The following is a 26,670-nucleotide window of genomic DNA, read 5'->3' on the forward strand; positions in this document are numbered from 1 at the left end:
GTGTCAGTATCCACTATTGTCACAACTAGCTAAAAGGTACCTCTGATCTTGAAGACAATGTAGATCACTTGGTCTGCAGTTATGTGGAGAGGAGAGTTTGTTTAGTGTTCACTTAAGGCCTTAAGCTACTTTGCTAAATTGGGTACAATTTTATTCAACTTGAATTAATGTCTGGCTGCCACGGTTTATTTTTTCGGCTGGCTAGACTGGCTACCTCACATACGTGTAGGCTTACAGGCCTTAAAATACTCTACCATGTTTTAAGTTAAATAATCTTAGTGACTTACAATTATTTGACGTTTTGGAGAAGACATGGTGCTACTATGTTTACTTTCATGGCAGCTAGACTTGCTACCTCATGTTTTTTGTCAAGCTAAAAAGATGTCAAAGAAACTGTTCAGAATAGGCCACTTGCACTTTAACTCTCCATTGTTAATTGCAAATTGCAATGTTGCACTTTATTTACTTTTTCAAAGGCTTGTAAGCTACAGTTTGCACTGTTTCAATAAATGGAACAAATTTTCTCATCACATCTTTTAATTAATTTTGTCCCGCATTTATTTTGCTAGCTGTCTGTTGTTAAGTTTATTTCAATTAATTAAATCCAAGTAAATTAAACACTCCCAAGATGTCACCAAATCACTTTGTCTCCTTTAAATCTATCAGAAAATTATGTAAGCGTATCGAATGATATAGAATCGTATCGAGTTATATCTAATCGCATCGCATCTTTGGGTAAATATTGTGATATATATTGTATCGTGAGCTGAACATCGTGTATCGCATCGTATCGTGAGATTAGAGTATCGCTACAGCCCTACATAAAACACTGTGATATAACAGCGCTCAGATCTGATCGCTTTCTCACTGCAATCGAACCGCTCCAGGGTTCGTTTCAATTGAGCTGAGACCACCTCATTCAAGCGATCTCGGAGCGATTACTTTGGCGCAGAACAGAGCGCAATTGCTTTGTTAACATATGCCAAACGAACCTCGCTAACTGGGCAAACGAGACACGTTCCGAAACAAAAGTGTAGGTGTGAAAGCACCCTAAGTGTCCAATGCAGATATTAAACCCTTAATTGTATTACACTTCAAATTGTTCATTATTTGCTCAAAACTGGAGTCCATAATTTTACCAATTTTAGCTATGTTCTAATTATTGTATTGTAAGAAGGTTATTTCTTATAACCTGGGAATTAAAGTTATATTTTGGATGACACTTGATGGTAAAAAAATAAAAATAATAAATAAAAATTAAAAAATTATAAAATATCTACTATAAATGTCTACTTTTTTCTTTTATTTTTAATAGCTATGTGTGTAGAGAAGTTCCTCTTCTTGGTCGGGTTATGTTTGTTCATGTTGTAATTATAGGCAAGGCTTCTAATATGTAAATATTTAAGAGTGTGTAAGTCAAATGATGATCCGTTTCATTTTGTATGATTAGGTTGTCTGCATACAAATGTTCCATAAATCCCAATAAACCTGATTTAATAAATTTTTGTACTCTGCACTTGTTTTTATGTTGGATTAATAAATGTGGACTGTTGCACCTCTGTCTCTCTGCTCTGTGGATTATATTTTTGTCATTTGTCTGTCACCTTGGTACTTGGATTAATTTGTTTTTGCTTTGTTCTTCTACTTTTCTTTTGGATTTCTAATAGATGCTGAACATTTATCCTCTGGCTTTATATGACAAAAAGGTTATTTTACTAGCAGAGGTTTTTATTCAGATGCATTATTTAAAGTTACAAACAGTAAGGACATGTTTTATGCTCAGATATTTGTACTTATCATGGAGTAAGGAAGAATTCAAGTCAGAAAAATATATAACACTGTTCTTGAGTTTCTTGCATATTGTGCCTTTAAAGTATTGTGTAAATATACTAAATACGTGTTCCTAAACAAGTGTGATGAATAATGTAAAACACAAAATACCTTCTGACATATGGTGTTTTCTCTCTAAAGTTTGGTAGACGACCCTCTTTTGAGCAGTCACTCTTCAGAGACACAGAGCTGGACACACATGATCCTGATCTCACACTGAAGACACAAACACACCAGAGGAATAAACTGCAGGACAAACTTCAGCCTCCTTTACAAGAGTTTATCAGCCAAATATGAGTTTATTCAGTTTATTTCAGCACACTCTAAAAGTTGGCTGAAGGTCTGTCTGACCGGATTTGCTACACAGGAATCATGGGTTAACAGATGAGAGATGCGCTGCTTTCTTGTTCTGCACAATTTCAGCTTCACTGAAAAACACATTTGTCCCTAAAACCTGTTGAGTAAAAAAACTCACAACAGAAACCAGATGAGGAAATATATATATATATTAGGGATGTAACGGTATCAGAATTTCACGGTACGGTAATACCTCGGTATGAATGTCACGGTACGGTATTTATTGAATCATTTACAGGAAAAACAAAACTTATAAAAAATATTCCAAAAAAGTGTCAATGACATACAAATTAGCCATCTATCTGTAAGCTTTGAAACAGGAACTTCAATTTTAATAACTAAAAAATATTAAACCATGTAAAAAAATAAAGTTTTAATGTAGTATTGTTGAAAACTCATCACATTCAACATTTAATCACTCACTCACTTAGATAGAGATGGGTTTTAAGGAAAACTATCATATAACAATAAACTGGTAAAAGCTGGTATTTCTGGGCATTTACAATGTCCCCTGCAACAGAAAAAAACCCTCTCATTTAGGACTGAGGTTTCTGGGACCAAGATATGACTTGGCCCAGGTTGACAGCAGTGGGTAACGTTGTGAATTGTCTTTCCCCCACTTGAGAGGACAAGCCATGAGTGAGATAGAGGTCTCTTTGCGGTACAAGTCAATGTCTGCATCAATCTGAACAGTGTGCTGTGTTTCTGCAGTCCCCATGACTGTTATTAGTCGTATTCCCTAACTTGCAGGCACGTGCACATACAGGGCTCAACCTGTGCAGTGCACATGCCCTTTTTAGTCTTGGATAGAAAGTGCCCTTCCAAAATGATCAAAAGTGCCCCCGCGACGTGACACACCCTCCGTCCCGCCCTTCAGTAGGCACACGACAACACCGCTCTTGAGTATGCGCGCTCAACCCCCCCCTCCCGGCTTTACAGTACGCGCGCGACAACACCGCTATTCAGTACGCGCAACACCCGTTTTAGGTTCGATCATTTCCAGCTCCTCTCCTCTATAAGCACAAGCTGTTCTGGTAAATGACACCAGGAGCCTGTTTCAGAAAGGAGGTTAACTGAAAACTCAGAGTATTTTAACCCTGAAATGAGAGAAACTCTGGGTTTTCCGTTTCAAAATGGCAGGTTTGTTAAACTAGAGAAATCAGGGTAAGTCAAGCCTGTTTCTGAAAGAGAGTTAACTTTAACTCAGAGTCAGTTACTGTGGTAACTTACTCTGTGAATCTAACCTGGTCAGAAGCAGGTTTTATTCTCTAAACTCAGAGTTTCTGTCTGTCTCCTCCCCTTTTTTTAAAGATGAAGCGATATTTCTCGCCTTAGCCTTACGTTTCCACCCACCTATTTTAATGCTCATTTTGGATACGTGCATAAAAACGATTGACGGAAACGTCATGATGCACATAACTTTTTAAAATATGCATAAAAAACGCACATAACTGAGTAGGATAAACTTTTATTCGATAGAAAATATGAGCATAAACTACGATGGAAACACTTTTACTGAACAAATTACAGTATGTACATTAAAAAAAGATCATGATCATATGATAATGAAAACGTGTGTAAATGAACAAACCAGCAGGCTGAGCACACTGTAACATGTCTTAAATATTGTTTTAGTCATTCTAAAATGCCTTAACTGTTTCAGTATTAGTGTATATTATTAATTACCTCCGAACGTCTGGTGCGTGTCAAGAGTCTCCGCGTCTCATTGCATCAGATGCCCCCACGTGTTCATTGTGTTTCAGCATTGTCTTCTGACATCGAGGCACAAGTACATTAATTAGGCTAAATAAAGAATTAATTGACGCAGCTTCTTCTACCACAGTAAATTCTGTTTTTACTGTTGATATTTGGTGCCAGTTTAATCAGGAAGTGACAATTTTTTTCTCCTTGACTCGTTGGATGGAATTTTATTCGCATATTTTATGCAATATTCCAGTTTTGCACATAAATTTATGTAATATATTTGGATGGAAACATAGCTATTGCCTACATTTTAGTCACACACAGAAGAACTGTACGAGAATGGCTTATGCTTTTTTAATAAATAATTAAATTGAATTCACCTTCGATATGCACTGTAACTAGATTAATGGGATTATTATTCTTTCTAAAAATTATTTTTAGTACTGCTTACCTTCTAAATGTTATATTAACCTCTATCACTTGATCAATAAAAAAGGCAGACACACAAGTGCACTGTTAAATCATTTAAAACTAATAAATGTATAAAAAAAGTTTAGAAAAAAATATATAAATGTCACAAATTACATTACTTATTTTATTATACTTAAATATTTAAATACTTAAAAAGTTAAATTAGGCATTATCTTGAGCAGCTGTTTTCCCACGCTAACTGGTTGATGGCTGCTTCTTTTCAAATATATACACTCATATTTGCTATAACTTTGCATGAGAACATCAAGTTCAGCTGGAGAAAGAAATGGTGATCTCTTTTATAAGATTGCCATAGTCACTCGTCATGTCTGCGCTCCACTGATAATGCCTTTTTATAGTCACGGTGCGCGCGCTTAACTCTGAGTTGGTCTACTCGAAGTTGATTGACCCAACTCAGATCAGCTGTTCTGAAACCGAAAGTTCAAGTTTAAACTCTGAGTTGTTTGAACCTCCTTACTGAAACAGGCCCCAGATCAAGCTGTTTGTAACCTAGAATGATCTAAACCAACCTTTATGAAACTGAGAGCTATTTCTTGGGTACCGATCAATGTGAAGGGCTACCAGTTTGATAAACACTTCTCAAATAACAAATTTCAACAATGATTTAACAGGGTAGGAAATACCCTGTATTTAATGTATCAATGCGCCACACTTTATTTTTATATATCTCTGCAAATATTAACATTTTTTAAATGATTACTTCTATATTAGATGGAGCTTACTGGTAAGTTGCGCTATGGTGAGCTATTTTTAGAACAGGCCTGCGGGCAACACATGTGATCCTCGCGGATTACCTGGTGCCCGCGGGCCCCATGTTGGTGACCCCTGATCTAAACACATGTCCTGAAGCTGTAAACTGAAGCTTTGTTCATCATTTGATCAGGCAATAGCAACACAAATAAGTGCATTGTTGTTGGTCTTTGTTCTTCAGAGAAAGTGTTGAAATAATGGTTTAAAAACAGAGTCAATACATAGAGGTAAAGTTGGTTTTGTATTTGCACATTCGGACTTTCCCCGTAATAATATCATTTCATAAAAGTATTACTTGAAAACTCTAAACAGCGAAATCATATAAGCAGCCAATGACTATCAAAGTACAACATTGTCCACAGTCAAATAAACAGTGTTAATGTTGTTTTCAAGTCATACTTGCATGCTAATTCTGATTGATTGAATATTCAAAGTAACATGGTAAACAATATAGAGACTTCTAAATGAATGAATGTGCGAATATAAAACCAACTTTACCTCTATAGTCAATACCTGTGTTTCTCTGAGAGAGAGTCCTTTACTCGCTCCTCTGCCATACTGCAACTAAAACACCAATGCAGACATTAGCAGAGCTTTGAGGAAACAATCAGCCGCTGACCATCACCTGGAGATGACAATATACTGAGATGAAGAACAGCACACTTTATAGCAATCAATGCTCACTGCACTAACAAGCACTCACTGAAACGGGCCACATGATGAGGGATACAACAATCGGAGTTTCAGTCATTTCACAGCATTCACAGCAGATAAATATTTTACTGGATATATATATATATATATATATATATATATATATATATATATATATATATATATATATATATATATATATATATATATATATGTGTGTGTGTATATATATATATATATATACACACATATATATGTGTGTGTGTGTGTGTATATATATATATATATATATATATATATATATATATACACACACACACACACGATAAAGATTTTTGGCAGTGTCCTTAAATGACCGTGTATTACTCTGTGTTTAAGGCTTTGAGTTTCAGGATCAGACAGACATTTAAATCACGCTTACATCTATAAAATCTCTTCATCATTTCCACAAATGACGCTAATGTTAAAAGTATTAAACTTACATGCAGAAGTACAGACGCTCTTGTACAGCAGACCAGGAACACTTTGACACTTTCGGTTTGTCAACTAATTTCCAGTGCGTCTTCTTCTGAATTATTTAGCGGTTGTCAAACTTATATGCGCTTTACCGCCTACTACTGGACTGGATATGGAACAGCCGCCTGAAATAGAGGGACACCAGAAAAAAAAATACACCATATAACCAAAATGAATAAATTACTGTACAAATAAACAAATTCCTGTTCAAAATTTAATTTCGTTCTACCAGACCAGTTTCTTTCAAAAATTAATTGTAGCCTGTTTCCCTCAATCTTGATGCTAGTAATTTTCATAGTAAGTACATAGTAAATGTAAGATTGTGTTTAATAAATACATTTCTTTTGTATTCATAAGCTTTACATCTATGTGTTGCACTGTTTCAGGTTGAATGAAATGTGAACATAAACCATATGAGTGCTACCCAATAAATGCACTTTTGTTAAGTCCTCCAATTCTTAGACAGTTATGATTATTTCCTCCCAACAAATTTTCTCCATTTCTCTTCCTTAACAGATTTTCTTTTGTATTGTATAAAAAGTCATTTATATCCCTGTTTGCTGCCATATACTCTCTGCATGTATGTTTATTACAGTTTTGACTTCAGCTTTACTCAGGGCTTGACATTAACTTTTTTGATCACCAGCCACTGTGGCTAGTAGATTTCCAACATTACTAGCCACTCGCCATTTTCACTAGCCTCACTTTTATTGTTGGGAAAATATATTTTATATGCATAAATTGGAATTTGACATGCTAAAATGCTTGATTTAGATGTTGTGTTATGTCCACATGCCTTCTCATTCATTTAACTTTTTGTGTGTATTGTTTATTAGCTTTCTCAGTGCGCATGAGCAAATGGGTTGTGTCACAATGCAGTCAGTTTTTATTACATGAATTTTCAGGGCTCAAAATTAAGGATTTACCAAATTTATCTCTAACTACACCAAATAAGTATTTCTTAGCCACAATTTTTAGAGTGTCAAAACAAGGAAAATATAGCTCTATAGGTGCACTTTTTAATTCAACAAAACTTTTCTTTAAAAAAACATTGCAATAAAAAAAAATAATTATTGTGTAACAGAAATTAGCTAATTTTATGAATATTAATAATCAACAATAACGGTTTATTCTTAATTATTAATATTCCGGCTTAAGCTTCGGTCAATTTGGTCAAACAAACATATGATTGTATATGATCCTGCCCGCGCGACCGAGGGGACTCTCAGATTATGAACATTTATTATCAACAATAACGAATTATAATTAATCATTAACATTCTGGATTAATTTACTGTTAATTTGACCAAACACAACAAGAGCCGCCGCTCTTCCGAGCGGACACGGTAATGATCTATTTATTTAGAAAAGGGAATTATTGCTACTTCTTGTAAAGTAGATTAATCATTCATAAGTTTTAATCAACTTATAACAGCTAGGCAGGGGAATCTGTGTTTCAGTTACTTTTTCTTGTGAGGCAAACAATACAATTCATTTGATTATAATGGGATTTATAGACTAGTCAGACAGATACGAACAAACGCATGAACATACATCCCAGCTAGAAATTTTACGTTCCTAGAACGTTCTTAGAACGTCCCCATCAGTGTTAAGGACGTTCTGAGAATGTCACAATGTTGAGTTCTTTAAAGGTTTGGAGGACGTTATTTGGGGGACCTTTACAGAACATTCAGAACGTTCTCAGAATGTTTAGGGGACCAAACCTTATTGGAAAATTTGACATTCTCACAACGTTCTCATAATATGCTTGTTGGTGTTAAGGCCGTTGTCTAGTAACGTTCCCATAAGGTCAAGATGTGGAATTCTTTAAAGGTGTGAGGGACGTTATTTTGCAGACCTTCACAGAATGTTATTTTCTTGTCCTGAATGTTAGAGACAGAAAGAGCTCAATCAATAAAATGTTACTAAAATTGGCTTTATTGGCAGAAAACTTAAAGCATTTGTCAAACAATTTAATTTTTAATATGCTGTGTCAGTGTGTGTTTGTGTCGTGTCTCAGTCACGTTCTCTATCCTCCAGTTGTCTTTCTGCTGCCTGAAACAAAGCATAAAATAACAATATTTACAAATAGGTTCACTTACTTTGTATTTTTTTTTACTTTCAGGTGTACACAGTGGTGCTTGAGTCTTATAAATAAATTAAAAATATATTTAGAATTTTAAAAATATACACATATAAATTTCCATATCTACATCCCACTTATCTATTATTGAAGAACTGCCACTCAAATATCTTTTGATAAGAAAACAGTGTTACACACTCCAGTGAAGACATCCATAAGCCAACATAGGTATTTTTGTTTGTGAAGCGCAAACTTTTGTTTCCAAACTACTTCTAAATTCAATTCTAATTTCCAGCAAGCGAATAAATAAGCAATAATATAGAAGTGTGGTCAGAAAACTGAGTTGTTTTTTCACAAGGGGTTTTAATTCGTTTTTGACAGTACAGTGGATATTTTAGGCTATATACTACACTACCTCCTATTAAACGTTGACAAAAAATATTGTCATTAAAAGCTAAAACTTTTATAAACAAAAGCTCAGTACTTTTTCCAGACTCTACACAGTAAAATCATCAGAGTTAAATTTACTCAGTTCAGCAGTTAAAGTTAATAGCCCCTTTCACACAAACAGACCTTTCCGGAAAATTGCCGGCAATTTTCCGGAAAGGTTGTATGTGTGAACAGGTGCTTTTTGAAAATACCGGTAAATTCGTTCTGGCTATTTTCTGGAAAGAGAAGTTGTAACATTTCCGGCAATTTGCCGGAATGCTGCGCTGTGTGAATGCAGAAGGAAGATTGCCGTAATAAGCGCGTGCACGTCTAAAACGTGCTGACGTGAGACGTCTGCTTTAGTCAATCACAACAGTCAGACGCATTTACGTCTGCGCGGTTTGTGAAAATAAAAGCCTTTGAATATTTTTCCAGACACATATAGCTGCTAGAAGTTAGTCAGATCACGTTTATATGTTCTTCTTAATGCCAACTGTGTAAATAATCATCGATGAGATGCTTATGATAAGCCGTTGTTTGTTTACCTTCAAGCTTTGCGTGTGCCTGTGAAACAGCCTGTGAGCACCAGCACACACACATATCATGTACATCTCGACATGCGAAAGTGATCCTGCGAAAGTTGTTCACAATATTGATCATCCACAGAGTTTGTAATGTAGTCAAATGTTTACAAATACAAGCGCAGCCGTTTAAAGCTCATTTGTGGTGAATGATGTCAGAATTTACCGGTATTTTGGAATGGATGTGTGAATGCTCTTTTCCGGAAAATTTCCGTAACGTCCTCGTCTGTGTGAACAGCGCTTTTTTTAATATACCGGTAAAGTCGTTCCGGACATTTTCTGGATATTTACCGGTATCACTGTGTGAAAGGGGCTAATGAGACAGTAGCCCCTTTCACACATACAGACCTTTCGGAAAGGTTGTATGTGTGAACAGGTCCTTTTTGAAAATACCGGTAAATTCGTTCTGGCTATTTTCCGGAAAGAGAAGTTGTAACATTACCAGCAATTTGCCGGAATGCTGCGCTGTGTGAATGCAGAAGGAAGATTGCCGTAATAAGCGCGTGCACGTCTAAAACGTGCTGACGTGAGACGTCTGCTTTAGCCAATCACAACAGTCAGACGCATTTACGTCCGCGCGGTTTGTGAGAATAAAAGCCTTTGAATATTTTTCCAGACACATATAGCTGCTAGAAGTTAGTCAGGTCACGTTTATATGTTCTTCTTAATGCCAACTGTGTAAATAATCATCAAGAGATGCTTATGATAAGTCGTTGTTTGTTTACCTTCAAGCTTTGCGTGTGCCAGTGAAACAGCCTGTGAGCGCCTGCACACGCACATATTATGAACATCTCGACATGAGAAAGTGATCCTGCAAAAGTTGTTCACAATATTGATCATCCACAGAGTTTGTAATGTAGTCAAATGTTTACAAATACAAGCGCAGCCGTTTAAAGCTCATTTGTGGTGAATGATGTCAGAATTTACCGGTATTTTTGGAATGGATGTGTGAATTCTCTTTTCCGGAAAATTTCCGTAACGTCTTCGCCTGTGTGAACAGCGCTTTTTTCAATATACCGGTAAAGTCGTTCCGGAAATTTTCCGGATATTTACCGGTATCACTGTGTGAAAGGGGCTAGTGATGGGGTTAATTAAGTGATGATTGAGCACTGATGATGAACACCTGCCGTTAATAAGCACAAACAGAGATGAGAAACACAAAACTACATCTACCTTCAGTCACAGCCGTATATAAAATAAACTAAATAAAACATCAAATGTTTCAAAATCTCAGCAGAGCATCATTAAGCAACTCCACAAACAGCAGCTTTACTTATTAACAACCTGTTTGGCCTTATTTCTGCCACACTCTACAAAATTACATATAGATAACATTAATAATTAACTAAGTAAATGTTTACAACAGCAATAAAAAAAAAAAATAAAAACACTTTTTTGTGTTTAAGCTGTCACCATTGAGGAGAACAGTAGCTGCTTTACTTGGACTCTGACTCGATTGCTATTGTTAGTTTCTCTTTGCTTGCCAAATAGTGTATTGTGGCAAATATTGTATAAAGAGAGCAATTGTGCTCTGGATAATTGACTCTGTGGTGGTTTAGTCACTGGTCAAATCAGTAAAATTGGGTTTGACCTATTAAGTTTAAATAATGTTGTATCACAAAAGCGGCACTGTATTAAGAAAATGGAGCTCACCAATCCTTTTATCAGATCAAAAAACACATTGAACATCTGAGACACTTAAAACACACAGACATAAAGAATCAGAGTATGCTTCTCAACTATGGTGAGTTTTTTTTTTTTTCCCCACAGTGCATGCTGGGAACTATGGATGAATGTTGTATGATTGTCTTACCATGCACTGCAGCCAAAAAATAAATAAAACTCTAACCACTGTTGAGATAGATACGCTGATCATTGATGTCTGTGTCTCTGAATTGATTCAGATGCTCAATGTGTTTCAATAAATATATAATCACAGCTGAGGCCAGTTCTCCTGAATTTAGCTTCTTATGTGATATACCATCATTTAAACATAATCTCCTATACAGTTACTCATGTCAGAGTAAGAATCAATACTGGATCAGTCAACTTAACCACATTTGCTTTCATAATTCGTGTCCTAGCAAGTAAAGAAAAATTTTACATTAGAAATCGAGTGCAAGTAAATCAACCACTTTTCTCCACAATGGTGACATCAGGGGAAAAAAAACTTTTTTTTTTTTTTTGTAAAATGTAAAGAACTAAAACAGTTAATTCTCAATAAATCTCATATGGACTTTTGTGAACATCTGACAGAAATAAAGTCAATCAGGTAAGCATAAGCAAACAGCAGGTGTTCATCATCAGTGCTCAATCATCACTTAATTAACCCCATCATTGTCTCATTAACTTTAACTCTGCTGCTGAGTAAATTTTGCTCAATTTAGAGAGGGATCAAATATTGTCAGAACTGAGTAAATTTTGCTCTGAGGATTTTGCTATGCAACCATAACTATAAAATAAATATTCAACACAAATGTCAATTACCAGTAAGGAAAGAAACAGTTGGAACAGTTAGGAACAGTTGTATGTAATATCCGAGTGCTTTTAAGGACTAAACTTACCTGAAATTGGCGAAAGCAGCCGCACAAGCAGCTTTGTTGACAGGCAGAATGAGTGCCGTTGTTTAGGGATTTAGGGAATTGACTTTAAAAGAGTCGATTCCTCAATGGACCTAGTGCTGGAATTGACTTGAAGACAGGAATCGACTCCCAGAAACGAGTATGTTTTTTTTTTTTTCAAACTCTCCAGAATAAGGCAGTTACACGCTACACTACAGTTATGATGCTCATTCTTGAGCACGATGAACATAGAAGACACGTTTTACGCGTTTGCTTTTAAAATTTGAGACCACCAGCACTAGCTATTAGAATTAGTGCTGCGGGAGTGCTCTTGGTAACGTTATTATGTGACCATAGAATGACCAAAACAGAACGTCCTCCTCAAGTCATATTGGAAACGTTGTTATATTACTAAAGGAGGACCATATGAAAACGTTCTGTTAATGTTAGAAAGGTTGTCTTTGTAACGTTATTATGTGACCATAAAATAACCAAAACAAAACGTCCTCCTGAAGTCATACTGGGAACGTTATTTTATGACTAAAAGAGAACGTTTTAAGAACGTCCCTAATGTTCTGTAAAGGTTCGGGACTTTCATTAACTTTAGGGAACTTTCAGGGAACATTGCGAGAACGTCGCCTCCTACCTGGGATAAAACATAGAACAAAGTTAAACCACGTGGAGATAGGCTATACGGGTCTATAGAACATGTAACAACAAAGAGAAATAGTAAAGCGAGGAAATAGAGATTTCAGATAAAGAGTGACAAAACTTTCAGTTCCACACGCACCATTAAGGATCACCAATATTATAAAAACAAAAACACCTTTTTGGGTAAAAGGGGCACAGCTTAATCGCATAACTAAAAATACCTGGACTTTAATGTCTGGGGTCTCTCCCTTTATGCTTCCGTCGTTATGAAACTCCTTTGATGTCCTTAATGCGTTGAGTTTGCAATACAGTTCGGAGGAACGCGATCGCAAACTTTAAACTGAGTTTACTTTGCCAGAAAATAAGAAATCGTGGCTGGAAAGTCCATGCGGCATAGAAGAGCCGCTTGCCCCTCAAAGGGCCCACCTTTGGTGAGTTCTTTGTTCGGACTTCTCTGTAGATGTTGGGGGTCAGACTGGTTATACCGGCGGGTCATGTGACAACCCGTTCAGCATTCTTGATCAATGATTTAAGGGGCAAAGTTTGAACACGAAACCTTTCTTTGTCTCGAGGCTGCTCATATGCAAATTTGAATGTCCGCCTGCAGCCTGAGAATGATCTTTATTTCAGGGCATTAAAGAATGCAGGCCGTACAGGTTATTATCATGCTCTATGCATCATTTGTTGTAAAATGTCGAGGGCATTCTAACAACACCAAACACTCCACAAGTACATCAACATAATTTTACATCAACATAATTCCCACACTTGCATCATTGATGCTTTTAAAAGGCCTGAAAGTACAAATGTGTATAGTCTATATGAGGAATTGTACACATTACAAAAGTCAAGTGTAATTAAACAAGAGATTTGGGTTCTAAATGTCTTTGTTTAGAAGGAATGTCTTTTGTCTGTGAGCAGAAGGCTGACTAGAGATGGGTTTTTCCTCTCTTATCTGCCATGTTCTTTTGAAGTCGGCAGAGAGTGGTTTAGGACAGTTCTGTGAAGTGTCCCAAACTTGTTACTTGTCAGCAGGGATATTCTAGGCCAGACTTTACGTCACCGAGTGATCTGAATTGTCCTGAAAATTGAACCCAGACCATTTACATGGAATGTTAAATGGAATGTTTACCTCCAGAATACATGTTACAATATATGTTACCAGTTATGTTAAAATTGTCATGTCTCTAAAATACTTGTGAGAAAAGATAAACTATCTAATGCTGTTACTGCATTATTTCCTTTTCTTTGTTCAATCCATTGTAAACCTACTGTAATATTATTTCTATCAATTCTACTGCATATGCTGATATTAGGCAGCACAGTGGGTTGCACTATCGCTTCACAGCAAGAAGATCGCTGGTTCAAGCCTCAGCTGGGTCAGTTAGCGTTTCTGTGTAAAATTTGCATGTTCTGTCCATGTTCGTGTGGGTTTCCCTTCGGGGAGCCCAAAAACATGCGGTACAGGTGAGTTGGGTGAGCTAAATTGGCCCTAGTGTATGAGTGTGTATGGATGTTTCCCAGTGATAGGTTGCAGCTGGAAGGACATCTGCTGTATTAAATCATATGCTGTAAAAGTTGGCAGTTTTTTCCGCTGTGGCGACCCCAGATTAATAAAGGGACTAAGCTGATAGACACTGATATGTGCCTGTTGTTGTTCTTTTTACTGATGTTTGCTTTAGTTTTAGGAATGTATACTGTAGCACCTGTACAACTATTTTTTGGATTTTTTGAACCATCTGTAAAAATATGTTATTAGGGTAAAGTGATAGTATAGTTTTTAACTACACAACATACAGGCATTAGCTCAGATTTCCATTTGCTAAATCCATTTACTTCTTGTAGGTTCAGATAAACTGAATAGATAAACTGAAAATTTAAAGACTTTAAAAGAAACAGATGATGACTGAATTAGTTTAATAAACACTGAAAAGTGTTTCACTGACTATATGTAAACAAATACATCTATTTCACATTTAATGTATACATTTTTAATATTCATTTGTTTTTTCAACAATGTAAAATTTAACGTTTCATCTTATTGTCGGCGACGTGGTAGCGCAGTGGATAACACGATCACCTCACAGCAAGAAGGTCACTGGTTTGAGCCTCGGCTGGATCAGTTGGCGTTTCTGTGTGGAGTTTGCATGTTCTCCCCGTGTTGGCGTAGGTTTCCTCTGGGTGCTCCAGTTTCCCCTACAGTCCAAACACATGCACTATAGGGGAATTGATGAACTACGTTGGCAGTAGTGTATGAGTGTGTGTGAGTGTGAATGAGTGTGTATGGGTGTTTCCCAGTGATTGGTTGCGGCTGGAAGGCCATCCGCTACATAAAATATACACAGCAAATTCATTGGTGTTAAATTTCAAGTGTTGAGGTAATTCAGAGTAAAGTGTTAAAATTCTAGAGTTAGATCGGTGTTAGAAGCTGATTTGCCTCCTTGTCACACAGAGTAACAGGTATCTACCTTTGTAGAAAACCCTTGTATTTGAGAAACTAATCAGAGTGTCTGAAATCTCGCCACACCCTCATTCACCTGGCTCTTAAATTAGTCAATTAGTTTAGTCCACTAGACAGAGTGAATCACCACAAATAAGTGAATTCAGACATCTGCTGTTGATCACCTGCTGTTAACAAGCACAATCACTGAAGGAATAAGAAATTGAAGGAAGAAATAAAACTACAGACACAGCCTCACACCAAACCAACTGAATTAAAACAGAGAATTAAACAAATCCATTAAATAACAGCATCAGCAGCTTCACTGATTACAGTTTGACTTCATTTCTTTAAGAATATTTGACAATGAACAGAGGTTTATATTTTTTATTAAAAATATTTCATTTGACCTCACCATCATAGAGATCAGAGGCTGCTTATTTGAGCTCTTGAAGCTTTACTATTCTATCTTAGTGTTTCTGTGACTGTTATAGCTATGTTTCTAAAAGTCATCAGTTATACCAAGAAGAGCCGTGAGAAACTATGCTGTTCATGCTCAACTATTATAAAAATAATATCATATATTCAATAGATTAATTCACTAAAAAAAAAAAAGTGTAAACATATTTGTATAAATGCTGCATGGGACAATACTTCTGACAGTCTGCTGCTCTGCATAGAGGTTAAACAAACAATTAAAGTGTAAATAATAATCAGAGTAGCATGCACTTGAAACCTTTAAGCTCAAACAGCTTTTTATGACACACTGACACCAAGAATCAGGATATGAACCTCAACTGTGGTTGCTAAAAAAAAAAAGCTGCATAGTTCATGCCGCAATGCATGCTGGGTGCCAGCATAGTACAAAGCTCCCAGCATGCATTGCAGCATGAATAAATTATGCAGCTTCATGTTCTTACAATCTCTTTCTTTTCCTTTATTTTGTGTTGTTTTTGGGAGGTAATAGTTCAATAGAGTGTTCTGTTTTGTTTTGGGTTGTTGTTGTTTTTTAATTGATTTTTATGTTTGTCACCATTATTGAGATTCAAAGACTAATTGTTGATGTCTGTGTGTTTTTCATTTCTGCCGTAGATCAAACATTATCATTGTAAATGGTAGTTTTTAAATATATTATAAAGTCATTAATTGTTGGAGCTCCAGTGGTTTCATTAATTTATATTATTCATTCATCACACATAATTAATATGATACTAAATTAGAAAACAAGCAGGAAAGGATAGCTTACATATTTAATCTTTTTAGACTGCCACTTTAATTTTCTTTTGGCTTTCCATGCTATATGTATAAATACTGTGATTAGCACTAACTATAGCAGCCAAAATGTAAGACATTTAAAACACGAAGTTGAAGAGCTAAACTAAAGCAGACTCTGTCCTCCATCATGGTGACTTCAAATGAACAACAGAAATTTCATTAAGAGCTTTTGTTCACATGACAGAAATCAAGTCAAAGGTCAGTAATAGGTGAAGCTCCATGATGAGTTGTTTATTGTGATGAGTTTTTTTTAAAGATGTTGAAAAATAAAATAAAAAATTGTGTAATTTGTTTTATTTTTATTGATTATTATTTTATTTAGTTTTATTCTCCATTGATTTCATCTTTGGTTTTGACTGTAATTTGTGTTTTTCTTTCCTTCGGTGATTCTGCTGTTAACAGTTGTTCATCAATAATTCTCAATCCTCCTTTAATTAGACACTTAATTGTCTCATTAACTTCATCACTGTCTGAGTGTTCAGCCCTCTGTAGTGAGGACACTAGTAAGGATTTTGCTCTGGAATTTAAGGCTTACGTGTGTTTGAATGAAAAATACAGACTATGGGATTTGTTTTTAACAGAAATATTCTGGAAAATGAATTTACGAATGTAAAATGTTGAAAACAGCAGATTACTGGCAACCACTGCTGCCAGTATTTTGACATACATTTAACAGATATTTTACACAATAAGAGTTTGCTAATTAACACTCTTTCAAAAGTGTTATTTTAACACTTATAGTGGTTCCCATATAAACACTGAGGGAGTGTTAATTTTAACTCTAAGGTAGTTAAATCTACCAAATCTAAAATTTGCAGTGTGAGTTTGATAAAAAATACAGACTGTTGAATGTGTTTTTAACAGAAATATTCTGTAAACTGAATTTATGAATGTTAAAAACAGCAGATTACTGGCAACCACAGCTGCTTGTATTTTTCCATAATATCAAAAAATGGAAAAAAAAAAAAAAACGAAAAAAACAGCAAAACGTTTTTTTTTGTCACCATTGTGGAGGTTAGTAGCATCTGTGTTCAAGTCCAAGATGAACTGAGAGTATTTGATGCAGGGCTCGAAATTAACTTTTTTACTTGGTAGCACCGGTGCTCCCAACTTCAAATATTTAGGAGTACCAGAAAAAATTTAGGAGCACCCAACAAAAATGAATGAGCACCGCTGAAAATTGTTATTTAAGGGATTTATTGTATTTTAAAACAACATTAATAGGACTGACAAAAACCAGAAACAGCTATCTAACTAATGCTGCGAAGACATTGATATTTGTGTGCAATAATTCCAAAATGAATGTCTAATAATTAGGCCATAGAATATTAATGATGATAAAAAATGACAATAATAGTAACAATGAATTCCATTTCTCATTATGTTACTGCCTTGAATGTGCATGAATGTAGGTTATATGCTATAAAAAGTCTGTTACTTTATGAAAAATAATTGTATAGTTTGCATCAAACAAAAATGAACCATTGCAGTAAGAAATATTTATTTTGTACTGCTGTTTTTATATGCATGTCAATTTAATAAATAATATTTCTGCAACAAAAAAAACAAAAGATTATAATAAATCATTCAATTCAATGATGAAAGGTGCAAAGCAGTCATCAGTAAATAAATAAAAAAATAATATACACCTCAAACAAGAATAGACAAAAGAAAGTAAGTAAAGTCTCACTTCTATCACTCTTTAAAAGTTTTGGTTTCAGTTTTTGTCAATTTAAAGGTTCAGTCTGAGCTGATCTTCATTTTTCTGTGTTAGTGGAAAAGCTGGCAAGTCAGTCGACCCAATTTATGAGCAGGCAGAGCAGGATTCTTGCGCTAACCATCGGCGCAATACCGGTCTTTGTTATGAGCCGCAGTTTCAGTGTAAACTTAGTAAAGGCGAGCTTCTTTGGCGATGATATGTACAGTATTAGATTTGACTTTTAGCGGACATTTGCGCTGAACACGCAGTGAATGCAACGCATGGAGATTCGGGTGCCTTCTCCAAGAAGCGCGTACTTGATTGATCTCAGCTTGCGGATCATTATTCACCACGTGAAGTGTCATGATCGCTTTCATCTGCGCCTCAACTTTAGGTGGGGTTTGCAAACCTGTGTTTTAAGTTTTTACTCTTCAGCCGTTTGCATTTCCCGTGGTCATAAAAGCTCCTTCCCTGTCATCTGACAGCAGAATACCTTGAGTGAGTGACAGCTAATATGAACCAATATAGCAGCAGGGAAGAGTGATTCAGCACGTTTTTACAAAAAACCAAAACAGGTCCCACTACAACCATTATCTGCAGTTGCACTAATGCTCCCAGATATATTATGAGGTCGCATAGATTAATTCTCGGGCACATATGCGACCAAAATGGTCGCAATTTCGAGCCCTGTGATGTTATGCTGCATCTTCTTTTGTTTAAAGATAACTGTGTAGTTACTAATACAGTCAAAATCTGTTTGCATATTGCAATCACACATGAACACATTATTGCATCTATTGACTTTACATTTTTCTGCACTAAGCTATGATTTTGTAAACTGAATTTTTTCACAGAAAGATTCTGGCAACCACAGCTGCTGGTATTTTTTCAGAAATTTAAAAGATATTTTACACACTAAGAGTTTGCTAATTAACACTCTCTTGGTGTTGATAATGTTAACACTTTCAAAAGTGTTATTTTAACACTTATAGTGGTTCCCATATAAACTCTGAGGGAGTGTTAATTTTAACTCCAAGGTAGTTAAATCTACTATCTAAAATTTGCAGTGTATGCTGAATAAGTTGGTGGTTCATTCCGCTTTGGCAACCCCAGATTAATAAAGGGACTAAGGCAAAAAAAAAAAAAAATGTATAAATAAATGAATCCCAATGTCAAGAAATGTGTGTAAATGTGATGATTTAAAAGCATCTCAATTTTGTGTGGTGTGGCATTACTCAGCTGACTGCAATGTCAATAAAGCAGTCCAGCAAAATGACAAAGAAAGATGCTCCTGATTGATCCTCATGCAGTATTAAAAATGCTGATTGGCTCACAGAAAGAACCTTATAGAGCCAAGCTAAAGTTTGACTTTGTAGATAAACCTTTTTGGTTTTGTTTTTTTAAATAAAAGTCTTAAAATGGAAAGAACTTATAACAAAAAAAAAAAAGTAAATAAGTTCTTATTTAATAATAATATGTCAATAACTTGTCATGATAAAATGTCAGATAGAACCTTATAATTCTAAGGTGATGAACTGTTAATTTACTTATATTTGTAAACATGTATAATTGTTGGTAATTTAGATAGCAATAAATTCTAATAGTGCTATAATTGTCACTTTCACAAATGTGTTAATTGCACAAGGTAAAAAGAGTAAGTACACAAATTGTGATTGTTTAAAAGAATGTAACAGTTTATTATCTGTGTTATATTTAAAAATAAAGAAATTCTTATCAAAAAAGTGATTGTATTACTTTTACAAATAGTCAACTCTATTTTTCATACAAATCTAAATGGACAAATTTCAAATAATGTTTTTGCTGAGATGGCCAGTCAATTTGAGAAAACTCAAAAATTATATTGTATACTACATTAAAATTTGAGAAAGTTTTGAGTTATGAATATGCAATGACGTCATCACGCAAAGTAATATGTAAATAAGAACCTATTCATTGTGCATCTGGATGTAATGTTTTAATATAATATAATAGACAGCGCCTCAGAGAGTAGAGACATAACGGGCTTACGCTTATCAGATACTACATGATGACATTACTGATATGCAAATTAGTGTGTGACATCATCTGGCAACATTTAGCTACTTTTCAAGCAGGCTTTAGCTACTTTTCATTGGAAATAGTTGGCAACAGGTTCTTTCCAAAGGCAACTGGCAGACCGCTCGGCATTAAGCCAGATGTATAGGACGGGATCATAATAATTATAATAATAATACCTTTTATTTTAGGCGCCTTTCAAAGCACTCAAGAAAATCTTACAGCAGATTACAAGTACATCATAAAAATACAAGCAGTAAAAATTACATTAAATTAAACCAGCAAATCATTAAAAGCTATCCTAAACAAAAACGTCTTTATCTGAGATTTAAAATTGGAAATAGAGTCCATCTGGCGAATGTGCAAAGGCAGGGAATTCCATAACTTTGGTGCTGTACAACTAAAAGCCCTGCCACCAAATGACTTCATCTTAAAGTGTGGGACAGACAACAGTTCAGAAGAAGATAATCTCAGTGAGCGTGAAGGAGTGTACAAATGAAGAAGATCAGAAAGATAGTGAGGGGCCAGGTTATGAAGAGCTTTGTATGTTAAGAGGAGGATTTTGTGTTGTATACGATAGTGAACAGGAAGCCAGTGCAGGTGAAAGAGAATTGGAGTTAAGTGATCAGAAGTACGCGAGCAGGTAACTATCCTAGGCGCTGAATTCTGAATTAACTGTATTCTATGAAGTTGTTTATCAGGAATACTAGAGAGAAGCGAGTTACAGTAATCAATCCGTGATGTAACCAAAGCATGAACAAGCACTTCAGTACTTTGTTGAGATAGTGAAGGGCGAAGTCTTGCAATGTTACGCAAATGAAAAAAGGCAGAACGGGAGATATTACTAACTTGATAACTAAATGCGAGCATGCCATTCAGTATAACCCCAAGACTATTCAGGTGGGTTGAGAAATTGACTAAGGAGTTATCAACAAAAAGATTTTGAGCCAACCAAAAGGGCTTCGGTTTTACTGGCATTTAACTTTAAGAAATTATTAGTCATCCATGTATTAATCTCATTTAGACATTTGGTAAGGTCAGAAGTGGGGTGTGATGTTGTAGGTTTTGTGGAGATATAAACTTGTGTATCATCTGCATAAAAAGGAAAATGTTTGCCAAAAGAACGAAATATATGACCTAAAGGTAGGATATAAATAATAAATAAAAGTGGCCCCAATACTGACCCTTGAGAAACACCATGAAGGACTGAAACAGGATCGGAGCGTCTATTCTTTATCTGCACAAACTGTTTTCTGTCACTTAAATAGGAAGAGAACCAGCAAAGTGCGTTGTCAGCTATTCCTATAGAAGCCAGTCTTTCCAATAATAGTGAATGACTAATAGTATCGAAAGCCGCAGTAATATCTAAAAGAATAAGTATGGACAGGTAACCAGAATCAGCAGCTAAAAGAAGATCATTTACAACCTTAGTGAGGGCTGTTTCTGTGCTGTGTTTAGGGCGAAACCCAGATTGAAAGTGCTCATAGATGTTATTAGTAAGCAGATGTGAGTGAAGTTGAGCTGCTACTGTTCTTTCCAGTATTTTTGAAACAAACGGAAGGTTGGCAATTGGCCTAAAATTGTTTAGGTCATTAGTATCAGCCCCAGTCTTTTTGAGTATTGGAGTGATAGAGGCCATTTTTAAAGATGAAGGAACAGTAGCAGTTGATAGTAAAGAACACACTATAGATGTAATAAAAGAGGATAGTGAATTAATGCAAGACTTAACTAAAACAGTAGGTAGGGGATCAAGTGAGCAGGTAGAGGTCTTAGACTTCATGATCTCCCTAGTAATAAAATCAACTGAGGGCAGTTCAAAATTAGAGAAAATACTTACTGACCCGCTAATATGGCTATAATCATACTGAAAATTGGGAGCAATCAAAACAGAATTAAGCAATTCATGATGAATATGATCAGTCTTAGCATGGAGAAATTTAGAGTAGGGAACACACTGAATAGGATCAAGGGAAACAGAATCATGTGGTTTCAACAATTTGGCAACAATACTGAACAAAGTTCTTGTATTTGAGTGTCCACTGGTGATGAGATTTGAGTAGAATGTTGATTTTGCTCTTTCTATTGCAGCCTTGTAAGAAGCAAGATGCTCAGAATACATCTGCTTATGGACTTCTAGACCAGTTTTATTCCAGAGTCTCTCCAGGCGATGACCTAGAGCTTTTTGATGACGAAGTTCAGGAGTAAACCATGGAGAGGGATCGGTATAAGATACAATGCGGGTTCTTAGAGGAGCCACAGTGTCTAATATTTGAGACAAGCTATTGTTATAAAAATTTACCAAGTCAGAAGTAGAAGTGGACAGACACTGGTTTACAGAATAATCAATCATTCCTTCCAGGACATGATGGTCAATGTTCTTAATATTTCGAAATGAGACAGAGCGTAGATGTTTAACTCTTCCCAAAGAAAGAGAAACATTAAAAAATACAGATTTATGATCTGAGATTAAGTGATCAGTTGAAGATATATTATTAGGGACAACACCAGAACAACATACTAGATCAAGAATATGCCCCTTAGAGTGTGTTGGAAAGTGGACATACTGCACAAGGTCAGCACTGTCCAGGACCAGTTTGAAATCATTATACTGAGTGTTGGCAGTGTTATCATGAATGAATATTAAAATCTCCCATCAACATAATGTTCGGAGATAAAGTACACACGTGTTAAAAGCTCATTAAAAAAAGATATTCAATGCAGATACCTTTGGTGGTCTATAGACTATAACTAGAACAGTAGGAGTCAAATCATCCGCATGTCTAGCAGGTATATAAGGTTTCCATACCATGCAGTCCATACCATCCGGCCTACCTCCGATAGGAGCACCTCCAATTCACATTCTGTGAAGTTTCTGTTCCTGCTCACATGCTTTTGCCATTCCTTTTTTGTTTGTTTTTTGCTTAAGTAGAGTCATATTTATTAGGAGGAGGAGAAGGCAGGGAGGGGTTTTGCACTTGTGCATGTGTGCTCAGTTTTTTACGTTAATTCGGATGTACAAAGAGAATATACGTGGGATTCGGCGCAGTGTTTCAAACATCTGAACTGCGTATGCACATTTACAGCTTTGTGCGTACGCAATGTTTTAGTATGAATTCAACGCAAGTCTTTGTACATAAGGCCCCAGGATGCCTGACTTTAACTGCAGTTCGGCAGTTTCACTTTAACTCATGAACATTTCATTCATGCTGCTGAGAGAAACTGCGGTATTAAGGCACAAATAAGGAGTAAGGACTGGTGAGAGTGTTATGGAATTTAATAATGCATGCCAAATGGGAAAAAGAAAACTTCCGCATTTCACAATGTGTGTGTGTGTGGTCCTTTACTGGCAGCCGCATGCATGTGTGGATCTTGTTGGAAAATATGGCCAAAAGTCCTACATGACGGTTGTGGAGAGGTAAGCGTGATCGAACACTCAATGAGGGGGGAGAGCATGCTCAGAGCCTGGCGGCTAATCAGTAGGCCAATCAGAAATAATAATTAACACCCGTTTATTCTAGTGATTGGGCCGGAGAGACACCCTTCTTAAGGTGAAGAGAAGGAGCAGCCAGGAGAGAGGAGAGCACACACACACACACGAACACAGCTTCATGCGTTTTGTGCATTTATAAAAAATAAAGAAACTTCTACTTACCTTATATCGCCGACCTGGTCTTCTTCCCACACAACAACAAATTTTACTACAACAGTGTTTACTGATCATGGTGTTTACTTCAATAATGCCACTTATAGATGCACACTCCACATGTCTTTATTCCATTTCTGTTTAGTTACGACTTCAGTCGGATTAAGGTGATCAAAAAAATCACTGTTTCGAGTTTATGCAGGCCTACAGTTCAAAATTCATGTTTAACTGAGTAAACAGATAGTAAACATAAATCTTATGGAAAATAATTTATTTTCATCACCAATTATCATAGTAGAACAGTTTCCCAAGCAGTTTGTGATGCATTTTGGAATTTTTGGTCTAATGTGCCACCTGGCTTGAGAAACCCGTTCTCACAGACTTATTATTTGGGTAGCACACATATTCGGCAGGATTCAAATGAGCCATTTTAATCTAGATTAATCTCAATTAATTCCTAAATCCTAAAATCACCCCTGTTAACAGATGTCATGCTATACCTTTTGGTGTTTCATTTTTCCCTTACTTTAATTGTGTTGTCAAATAAAAAGTCTAGTATCCAATTATATACTCAACCCCATCTCTAATTTCTAATTCTAATTAAAATCTAATTTATTTAATTTATAAGAAGACTCTTTATTCAAAACATATTATATATTTTTTTCAATATTAAAAACACAGCTGTTACCCTTTATTTGTTTGTGCTTTCACAATTTCTGACTCAAGACATAAAATTACATCCATGGCACTTCTTACCTTTCAGAATGCACTTTGATATGGATAAAGCATATGTCAATTGATCCATTACCATTCTTTTATTTTCCCCAGCGGGATGTTAATGCAAATGGCGACCTAGCCATATGTGCAATATGGGCCTTCTAATTGTAGGGGTATTTTAAAGAGCGATAAATGAGCATATACCACTTTTTTTTAATTTTGAGACTCTTTGAACTTACCTAAGCTATATAAAGGGGTTGGACAATGAAACAGAAAAGTGTGTGTGTGTGTGTGTGTGTGTGTGTGTGTGTGTGTGTGTGTGTGTGTGTGTGTGTGTGTGTGTGCATTGTTGTATCATAACTCTGATACATGGCACTGCCTTCAGGATACAGTGTTTGAACCATTGGGTGCACATGGTCCTCCAGAATGATTCGGTAGTCATTGGCAGTGAAGCGCCCATCTTAGATCTGGTTTAACTTTGCTTTAGATTTCATGACTTCAATGTTTTGCGTATGTTTAGAGTTATATTTTATGCTGAATGAGCTAACATTATCAAGTCAGCCTGATATTGAAGAGTATAAACACTTTTCAGGAATTAAAGAAAAAAGTTTTGTGACTATTTAAACTGTGTTTGAGGCTTTGAGCTTCAGGATCAGACAGACATTTAAATTACACTTAAACATATAAAATCCCTTTATAATTTCCACAAATAAGGGTAATGGTAGAAGTATTAAACTTACATGCAGAAGTACAGATGCTCTTGTGCAGCAGGAACACATTCTGAGCTCTTTGACTTTCGGTTAAATGCGTTTCATTTCCACTGGAGGAAGGAAGTATGATGTATCACCAACTGGTTATGCCAACTGGTGGACTTGTATGTTCTTAAGTAAATGAATAAATAAAAATAAATAAATAAAACAGTAATTAAATTTTTTTTGTGTATTTGGGAGCATTTGTATAAGTGCATATTATTGTTGCTGTGCATCCTGTTTTAATGTGTCTATAATGGCTCACCATATATGTGAGATGTGTGATGATAAAGCTGCAGTCACTGCATTCTGTGGTCAGCCTACATGAAACTACTGCCTGGAAACCAACAAATTTATTACGTGTCACAGTGCATCTTGATCCACAAGTGAAGGGGATTTCATTGTGTCTTGGTGAATTTCTGATGATTTTATTACTCTCATTTATATGCTTATTTGAGTGATTTTAAGTATTATTATTTTTATTATTACCCATACCTGTGGCATTATTATCATGTATGTGTGCTTTGGTAAATAAAAGTCACCCTGTGCAAACCCAGGTAAAAAAAAAAAGTGCACTTGTTGTAACCCTGAAACAGGGGAGAGAATTATTAAAAAATACCAGGCACACTCTGCGATGTTTCTCCTCTACTAACCTTATGCGTAATCATTTTTTTTGTTTACTAAATAAAATAAACATTCTTCAAAACAGAATCATTATCATCTTAATGTCACACAATTTCCAAAAATTGCTTATTATAGAACCCTTATAAAGTTTTATGCATTTTATCAACATCGGAAACTCACTTATCCTTTTTAATCCGATACTTTAACATAAATAAACTAAAGCCAAATAATTTAAACAACATATAATTACTCTTTTTAAACTATTATTTTAGCTGGAAGCGCATAGTCTTTCTCTATTTATCTATCACTGTAACAGTGCTAATTACTTTCATTTTTCCGAGCAATACACACATAGAACATTAAATACCAGACTTGAAAATGTGCACGCTAATAATGTTACTGTAATGTGGCCTCGTGTTAATCATATTCAAAATGGAGCCCAGAGCTCGTGCTCTTCCAAAACTAAATACTCCTATTAATATTCTCAACAGAATCCGGACAATATCACAATAATATACTCTTTTAACGCTGTCAGAACATTAACACATTATATTAAACTGATTAAGAAAACACATACCTGAAACAGGGGGGAGAATTATTAAGAAATACCAGACACACTCTGCGATGTTTCCCCACTGCTAACTTTATGCGTAATGTAGAAAAACCGCGAGCTCTCCCCCTAGTGTTCAATCAAGGCATTACTAATCGATCACCAAGCATATCAGGCCAAATCTGTAGAGTACAGATCAGTATAAAACACAGATTTGCAGGTGTTGAACCCAAGCGGCAACATCCCGCTCTCCCTCGTGAAGCCAATACGGAAGTAACTAAAACTGCAATTCATCGACTCGCCTTGGGGG

At 35.7% G+C, this 26,670-nt stretch overlaps 1 protein-coding gene across 1 annotated transcript in view; it reads right to left on the reverse strand.

Annotated features, from left to right (window-relative positions):
* Positions 1-26,462, reverse strand: part of LOC108183562 (NLR family CARD domain-containing protein 3-like) — a 163,471-nt gene extending 137,009 nt beyond the window's left edge. Inside the window, exons 1-6 of the mRNA XM_087248506.1 lie at positions 26,388-26,462; positions 25,452-25,523; positions 25,178-25,318; positions 6,270-6,428; positions 5,647-5,758; positions 1,942-2,046 (exon numbers count right to left, since the gene is read on the reverse strand). Coding sequence (XP_087104632.1) covers positions 1,942-2,046; positions 5,647-5,690 — 149 coding nt within the window. The 5' untranslated portion in view covers positions 5,691-5,758; positions 6,270-6,428; positions 25,178-25,318; positions 25,452-25,523; positions 26,388-26,462. The remainder of the gene's footprint in view (positions 1-1,941; positions 2,047-5,646; positions 5,759-6,269; positions 6,429-25,177; positions 25,319-25,451; positions 25,524-26,387) is intronic.
* Between the last annotated feature and the right edge of the window lie 208 nt (positions 26,463-26,670).

The sequence above is a fragment of the Danio rerio genome, chromosome 4, assembly GCF_052040795.2.
Source record: "Danio rerio strain M-AB ecotype USA chromosome 4, GRCz13ab, whole genome shotgun sequence".
NCBI classification, from domain to species: domain Eukaryota; kingdom Metazoa; phylum Chordata; class Actinopteri; order Cypriniformes; family Danionidae; genus Danio; species Danio rerio.